The following is an 8,867-nucleotide window of genomic DNA, read 5'->3' as shown; positions in this document are numbered from 1 at the left end:
AGAAGGCGCAGAGTGTGCCCAGAGGAACAAAGAGGCTTCCAAGGCCGCACCAAAAGGTCTCTGAGAAGCAAAACAGAGCCATGGCCTGCTGGAACGCTCATACCTATTCCAGCTGAGGCACCACATGTAGGAAAAAAACTGCCTAGGCTGAAGCTTTTCAAGAATTGGTATGGGCTTAGACAAAGAGTCAAAACCCTGGACCAGGAAAGGTCACCTTCTAAATGTTGAACGACTTCTAGATAGGTTCTAAATCGCGACTTTGAGCCAGCCTCCTCCATAAATGTTTTAGCTACTCTATGTCTAATCTCTTTGGGGTGCATAATAGAACAAAACTCGAGCATGCTCTCATCATGCCTTTTTTCCGTGGCACCTCAATTACCAAGTTTGTGATAGTACCCACCATTTGGCATCAGCGTTTTACACAGGGCTTGAAGCCGGAAAAATTTGGTGAGGATGAAGTTGGAGCAAATGTACATTTCAGACAGAAAACCGTCCAAATAACCTGAAAAAAACAGACGGCTTCATTACTCCTATTGGAGCCTCGTGAATATGAGGTCTGATTTGCACCGTGTTACCCAACACCGGTGAGCTCTCAGTCCTGCAAAAGTTCAACCTAAGGATTATACCAGCGGGGAGTAGCTATTGGAAGCGGTGGTGCAAAACTGCTCAAGTGCAATATATGTTATCTGATCACATATGTCTAAGGAAAGATCTGAGGTGAATAATTTGCAGAGGGACAAGCGTACAACATGAATATATAAGTTAGCTGTTTTACAGTACAAAAGACAAACACTGGAAAAAGCAATCACACAAACAGAACGCCACAGCTATCAATATTTTATTCCATTTTATTCAAGTATGCAATAAAGAACCAATTTCTGTGCAGGTGTTTTCCCTCCTGGACAGAAGTTGCTTAATACATGAGATTCCTGGGAGCACACGAGTCATCACAGCTTCCAAGAAATAAAACGTGCAATGCTGTTCCTCTCTGGTATTTCTACAAATTGTTTCAATAAAAATATTCATAAACGAAGCAAAGTAAAATGGCACTGCAACAACTTACGCGTCCTGTCTCCTGAGAAACAAACATCCTGCATTTTTCATTACAGCATATACTGTCTTTCCCAAAGTAGACTATATGGTCAAGGCAGGCGAGATCAAATATGTTAAAGCTGCAACCATTTACTTTTGAATACACAGAAACTGGCACGTATTGGCAGACACTAAGTGTGCCCAGGACGACAGAATGCACGTGTCAAGGAATAGGGGTAGTACTCAAAGTTTTAACAGCGAAACTACATTTTGTTGCCATTTGTAATAAGGGCATGTTTTTCTGTGCTTTGCTTTCCAGTTTATGTAATTAGTTGCTCATTGGCGATGTTTAAAAAACACTTGTGACTGCATAAGATCAGGCAGAAGAACACCATTTTTATATATTTATTGTATGTAGTTAAGGACTAGACGTTTGATAATGAATGCTCAAACTGTAGTACTGAACTCAATAGAGTGGGGGAGGGACTGAGTGGTTTAAGTGAAAACTGTTTAATTGGGAGGCTGTTCGGAGGAACTACAGGGAAGGTAAAGGAATTGACCTGAAGATAGCAGTACATGTGAACGTGTATGTATGCAATCTTTGGAATTAAAATGTTTGCCTATCGAGTGCATTGGCCATACAAACTATTTTCCAGACGTTCTTCCCAGTCCCCCAATCATAGGTCGGGTGGGGAGGGAGGCCTCAAAACGGTCTCCGTTAAATGTGCATTTTATGGGGCCAGGTAAAAGAAAACCTAGACTTGAATAACAGAATATAGAAACACGAGTTTAAAATATGAGTTTTGAATAAAACCTGGCCACGTGTTTACTTAAAAAGGCATAATTACAAAATCTACAAAACAGAAAAAAAAGAAAACTTAGCAAATGGGTTTACAAATTCTTTAGATGCAAGTCTGATGATGCTTGCATGTATTTTCAGTTTACTTGTACCAGAATATTAAAAGGTAGCGAGGAGGCACCAAAATTAAAGACCTAAAACCAAAAAATTACTAACCATGTGAATTAAAAAGCATATCACTCTACCTCCACCAAAACTTCACTTTATTGTTTATCCGTCGGCAACAATGTAAAACTCTACTAGACACTATGCTGGCTTAAAAAAGGTAAAGATTACATTGGAAGAGCTACTCTTAGGAAGTAAACGTCAGCAATCACAGTAGAATGAGATATCAGGGACAAATGCAAATTACAAATGAAAAATGTACACTGCAAACTCGGGAAAGTGCACATTAAATCAAATGCCTGTTTAGGTTCAATTCTTTCAAATGCACAGAGACGGTACTTTCGGAAACTGTACATGATACAATTACAGGACATGAGTAACAAAAATAACCAAATTGCATTTGATCATCTAAATTCGAAAGTAATCCTTGAAAGCTATTTTGGTACAGCTGGAACTTTTCCAATTACAAAACAAACTAAGCTGGGAGTTGAACGAGCTTGTGAAATGCAAGGCTTGAAATAAAGGCAAATTTCGAAATGCTCTTAACTAGAAGAATTTCTGGAGGAAAAAAAACAAACAAAAATCTCTTTCTTCATCTTGAAAGTCCATCACAAGTAGTGTTTCTGTTACACAGCTTTGCCGCTTTGTGAATGTTCAACGTCCATACTGTGTCACCTAGCCTTTCCACCCCACTGTTGCTGGTTACCTTAACCAGTGCTGCTGCCAAGCAACAAGAGTACCACAATAACCTATCGCGTCAAATCTTCCTTCCCTGTGATTTCTTGACGGCGCCATCTCGTTGCTCTTATAACAGGGGTTTGAATTTCCTGAATGGTACACAGGGTCACGAGGAGTCGAGTTCCATATCACTCTTGCCGTCTCCAAAACATTAATTCCTTTCTGCGGCCAACCCCCTGACACATTTGCAGTTCTTCTGTAGCAGAAAGACATTCGAGCTATCCCGACGGTGAGCTTCTTCACTGGACCCTGGGGGTTACAGACCATTATGTTTGGCATATCCCCGAGTGCAGCTATCCTGCGGGATTCGTTTCCCACTCCACCTGGATTTCCTAGGTTACCTCAGATTAAGCCCCAGAATGCATCGCCACCGACTGTGGCGCGGCTTTACTGTAGATGCCTGAGGCCGAGTTGATTCTGGTGGACGTCTGACCTGGCTGATCCAGACTGATCTGCAGTCTTCCTTTTCATACCCAGGCAGTCCACCCTTCATACAGCTGAGCCAAGTTATCTAGATTTGTTGCCTCCTTAATCACATAATCAACCTAAAAAAAGAATTTGGTAAAGGTTTAGAAAACATTATCACCTTGAAGGAAACACAAGGTCCATCAGGGTAAGCTTTAATCAAATTGTTATAATCCGATACACTTTACAAAAGTGGCTCACATACATGTAAAGGCAAGACCCACCATGCAAATCATATTCTATAGTAGGAAAGGTGATCCTGATGCACAAGTTACTACTTGTGTAACGATATATCTGTAAGAGACATTAGTTAGTGATAGATTCCTTACCTTAGAATATCCCCAGGCGTCAGACTGGATCCGGAAATGTTTGCGTAGCAATACCCCTGCGCGTCGGTAGGCGTCGTCCGCGGCTCCGCGTCAGTCGTCGGCGTCGTTAGCGCCGGAATGACGTCGTCGGAGTACTTAGACGCCGCCCATGCGCGCTGACGTCAGTTCTGATACACGGCTTTTCCGTGCCAGATACGCAGAGCCATGATAGAACCAACACTGGTGCCATGAAACTAGGGCCCTGAAAGGGGATGACCTTAACCCTAGATATCGGTTCGCAGAACGGGGAGAATGGGTTGGTCGGTAAGGAATCTATCACTAACTAATGTCTCTTACAGATATATCGTTACACAAGTAGTAACTTGTGCATCTGAAAAAGACACGTTAGTGATATATTCCTTACCTTAGAATAGATACCCCAGCAATACCAACCCCGGTGGTGGGACTGCGAACCAATAATCACACCAGAAAGTCCTGGAGGACGGAACGGCCAAAGAAGCCATCCCACCGGACTTGGCTGTCCAGGCAAATGTCCTGCAAGGGCACTCCTCGGCCCAGAGCAGTTGTAGTCACCGTGGCCCGAGTAGAATGAGCCCAATCCAGCAGGGGGCTCCTTTTTGGCCATGGAGTAACATGCCTGGGTACACAAGATGATCCACCGCGAGATGGTCCTCGTGTGCACCGCCTTTCCCTTCTTAGCGCCCACCTAACCAACGAAGAGTTGGTCATCCACCCGGAACTGGCGTGTGCGATCTAGATAATAAGAGAGCGCACGTTTTGGGTCCAGACGGTGGAGCCTCTCTTCCTCTTTCGAGGGATGCGGAGGCGGAAAGAAGGTGGGCAAAGTAATGGACTCCCCAATGTGGTAGGCCGTGACAACCTTGGGCAAGAAGGAAGGTCTTGTTCGCAACACAACCTTGTCCGGATGGACAGAGTGGAAAGGAGGTGTAGAAGAAAGAGCCTGGAGCTCACTCACTCTCCTGGCAGAGGTGATAGCAACCAGGAAAGCAGTCTTCAGAGTAAGAAGACGGAGAGGACAGTTATGGAGCGGCTCAAAGGGAGCACACATGAGGTAAGTAAGCACAAGATTCAAGTCCCACTGGGGCATCACGAAGGGAACATGTGTGAAATGCCCTTCAAAAACCTATTTACAATGGGGGACTTGAACAAGGAAGGCTGATCAGGTAGCCGTAAGAAGGCGGAAAGGGCAGAAAGGTACCCCTTGAGAGTGTCCAGAGCAGAGCCCTGCAGGGCAAGAGAAAGAAGAAAGAGGAGAACCTCAGAAAGGGGTGCAGAGAGTGGGTCCACAGCCTTTGCTGTGCACCATGCCACAAATCTGTTCAACCTGCAGGCATATACGGACTTTGTGGAGGGACGCCTGGCTGCCAGAATGATATCACAGACTTCGGGAGGCAAGTGAAATGGCCTCAACTGCCGCCGCTCACTCTCCAAGCTTGTAGGTGGAGACTGGACAGATTCGGGTGCAGAACCGTCCCCTGCTGCTGCGACAGAAGGTCCTACCGAAGAGGCAGACGAATCGGGGGATCGACTGACATGCTGAGTAGCTCGGGATGCCAGTATCTTCGTGCCCAGTCCGGAGCCACAAGGATAACCTGGGCCGGTCGCGCCTGATCTTCAGCACTCGGGCAGAAGTGGTATCGGCGGAAAGGCGTACAATAGACCGCAACTCCACTCGCGACGAAAACCATCTCCGAGCGAGTGCCGCCTTGGAAATTCCAACGCGCAGAACTAATGACATTGCGCGTTCTCTTCTGTGGCGAATAGATCCAACCAAGGCTCTCCCTATTGCTGAAAGAGGCCTTGCGCCACGTCCGAGTTCAGACGCCATTCGTGATACATCATGTACCGACGGCTGAGCTCGTCCGCCCTGGCATTCAGAGAGCCTGCCAGGTGTTGAACCACCAGGGTCACGCCCTGATGTTCCAGCCACTGCCAGAGGCGCAGAGCCACATGGCAGTAGTGTTGTCCGTGAACACCTGCACTACACTTCCCCAGACAGATGGGAGGAATGCCTTCCGTGCTAGACGAATCGCCCGCAGCTCCAAAAGGTTGATATGGAGCCGGGACACCGCCGGAGACCAGAGGCCTCTGATCTCCGCCTCTCCCATGTGGCCTTCCCAGCCCTGGAGGGACGCGTCCGTCACAACATCGTGCTCCGGGTGGGGTAGGGAGACGGATCTGCCACTGAACCAATCGCGGTCCGTGAGCCACCACTGCAGTTGTCTCACAGTGCCCTCCGAGATCAAGACATGATCGGACAAGTTGCCCTGATGCTGGGCCCACTGAAACTTCAGGTCCCACTGCAGAGCCCGCATCCGCCACCGGGCGTGATGCACCAGAAGGATGCAGGAGGCTATCAGCCCCAGAAGCCTCAGCGTCAACCCGACCGAGACTCGGGATAAAGGCTGAAAGATTGGAATCAGAGCCTGTATATCCCGAACCCGCTGTTCGGGTGGGTAAACCCGAAACTGCGCTGAGTCGAGAACCGCTCCAATGAAGAGGAGCTTCTGAGAGGGACACAGGTGCGACTTCGGCACGTTGATGGAGAACCCCAGCAAGTGCAGGAGGTCAGCCGTAGTCTGGAGGTGGCTGACGACTGTCTGGGGCGAGCCCGCCTTCAACAACCAGTCGTCGAGGTAGGGGAAGACTGACACCCCTAACCTGCGCAGATGAGCTGCGACCACCGCCATCACCTTCGTGAACACTCGTGGGTCCAAGAAAGGGCGTAGGCCCCCTTTGCCCTTCTTGGGTACCAGAAAGTAGTGAGAGTAACAACCACACCCTACTTTCGGCCCAGGAACGCGCTCAATGGCCCCCTTGGCCAAGAGGGCCGTGACTTCCTCTTGTAAAAGGTGCAAGTGATCCCCCGACACGCGGTGGAATTGCGGTGGCATGGCTGGAGGGGTCGCCTCGAAGGGGAGGGAGTAGCCCCTTCGGACGATTTGCAGCACCCACCTGTCCGATGTGACAGTGCGCCAGTGGGAGAGGTGATGGCGAACCCTGCCTCCCACCGGCGTCACATGGGCCTGAAAACTCGGAAGGTTTTGAGGCGGGGGCTGCGGAGGGAGGTGTGGACTGGCCTCGCCTTTGTCCCCGACCACCGCTACAGCGGTTTCCACGGCCGCCACCGCGCTGTTGAACATTCTGCGTCGCGTGGCTGGCGGCACGTGTGGGGGCGCCCCTTCCTTGGCCACGAAAGGAGCGAAAGGCACCCGATTGCCCGCGTGTGGCCGAGAGGCCCAAGGACTTGGCCGTAGCCCTGGAGTCCTTAAAACGCTCAAGCGCATGGTCTGCCTTGTCGCCAAAGAGGCGACGGCCATCAAACGGCATGTCCAGAAGTGTGGCCTGGACATCGGCCGAAAAGTTGGCGGACCTCAACCAGGCGTGGCGACGAACCGCCACCGTCGTTGCCATCGCCCTGCCCAGTGAGTCCGTGGTCCACACCGGATGGAATATCACGCTGCATCTCGGCCCTCCACAAGGGTTTGGGCGAGTTTAGCCCGGACCTCCTCCGGACATTGTGGCAGTACGTCCGCGACCGAGTCCCACAGGGTGTGTGTGTAGCGGCCCAAGAGACAGACGGTATTGACAGACCGCAGCCCTAAGCTTAGGGACGAGAACACCTTCTTCCCGAACTGCTCATATCTCTTGGTTTCCCGATCAGGCGGAGCCGACGGGAATGCGCTCTGGAAAGTGGAGGCCTGGATAACCAGACTCTCGGGGGTGGGATGGGTGGACAAAAAGCAAGGGTCGCCTGGGGCCGGGCGGTAGCGTCTGGCCACGTTCCTATCCACAGGCGGACCTGTGGTGGGCTTGGACCAAGTGCCCACAAGAACGTCACATAAGGCCTCATTGAATGGCAGCAGAGGCTCACTGGAGCTTGTCTGCGGTTTGAGGACCTCAGTGAGGTGGTTAGTCCTCACGGCCGCGACGGGGAGCTCAAGGTTTAAGGCCTTGGCCGCCCTCGTCAACACTACACTATAAGTAGACCCCTCCTCCGAAGCCACGGTCGGAGGGGAGACAAATCCAGTGTCTGGCGAAGTGTCAATACCACTGGCCTCCCCAAGCTCATATGTCCAGTCCTGCTGAGACTGGCACTCCAGTGCCAGAGGGTCCTCAGACCCCTCCCAATCTCCCTCGTCACCCGTTTCCTGTAAAGCAGGATTAACAGACGGGCCGGCTCATGGAAATAAATAATCAAAAAGATCAAAAAGATTAGTTAAAAAATTACTAGCGGTAGAGCTTCTCCGGATCTGCGCTAGCTGGCGCGGAAAAAAGAAGAACTGACGTCAGCGCGCATGGGCGGCGTCTAAGTACTCCGACAACGTCATTCCGGCGCTAACGACACCGACGACGGACACGGAGCCGCGGACGACGCCTACCGACGCGCAGGGGTAAATTTACGGATCCAGTCTGACGCCTGGGGATATTCTAAGGTAAGGAATCTATCACCAGCGTGTCTCTTTAAGATGTGTAAATCTCTGACCACCGAGGGCCACAAATGGTCAGGCTGTCAGAATATCTCATATGAATATTCACACGGTTAATTTACATACATCTCAAATATTTTTACAGTTTTTTCTTATGACTATTCAAGCTGAATAGTCCACAAATCTGACCAAGTTGTGATGCTTGAGAACTAGAGATGGGCCTGATTTTCTCAGCTGAACTATTTTAAATAAAATTACTTTTTTATTAAGTATTACTGTTTCGCAACCCACATATAGCCAAGTCAATCACCATTCTTCTCAGCCCACTTTTTGTTGATACCAGAAGTTTGGCATCATTATGACATGGGAGGCAAGTGAAGGCTGACCGGCTCTCTTGATAAAATGCCTAGACTTTGCTATTGGGCCATGTGATAGTTTCTCACACCAATTCAGAACATACCTAACCATGTACAATATTTCATATTTAATAGTCTTACAAGTTTTGCTATGGGTTCGGGTAAGAATCTGTGCTTTCTCCCTTCAATGTACCTGCACCATGATACACAGGTTGAAACAGTTCACCACTAATCATGTTTCCATGGTTTGTAAAGCTAGGTTCTCCGAGTTTAAAAAAAAAAGGGTATATAAAATACAGAAGGGAAATAAAGAATGCATAACGTGCGCCAAGTGGATACTCAGTGACTACCATGGGAAAATGTCCCTAGGATGATTGACTACTAAAATAATTACTTTCTAGACATTCCCCTATTAACTACCAAAACCTCCCACAAACATACACACTTAACAGTAAAATACACAACTTGCAGGTTGTGTCTGTTAAATTATGCAGAAGTAATTTAAACTGTGAAGAAATGCACAAATAAAACT

At 48.8% G+C, this 8,867-nt stretch overlaps 1 protein-coding gene across 1 annotated transcript in view; it reads right to left on the bottom strand.

Moving 5' to 3' along the window:
* Nucleotides 1-822: 822 nt before the first annotated feature.
* Nucleotides 823-8,867, bottom strand: part of SMG1 (SMG1 nonsense mediated mRNA decay associated PI3K related kinase) — a 1,828,328-nt gene continuing 1,820,283 nt past the window's right edge. Inside the window, exon 63 of the mRNA XM_086940872.1 lies at nt 823-3,279. Coding sequence (XP_086796998.1) covers nt 3,202-3,279 — 78 coding nt within the window. The 3' untranslated portion in view covers nt 823-3,201. The remainder of the gene's footprint in view (nt 3,280-8,867) is intronic.

Source organism: Lissotriton vulgaris, chromosome 10 (genome assembly GCF_964263255.1).
Source record: "Lissotriton vulgaris chromosome 10, aLisVul1.2, whole genome shotgun sequence".
Taxonomy (NCBI): domain Eukaryota; kingdom Metazoa; phylum Chordata; class Amphibia; order Caudata; family Salamandridae; genus Lissotriton; species Lissotriton vulgaris.
The sequence above is the reverse complement of the archived record's forward strand: the minus strand, read 5'-3'. Positions and strand labels throughout refer to the sequence as shown.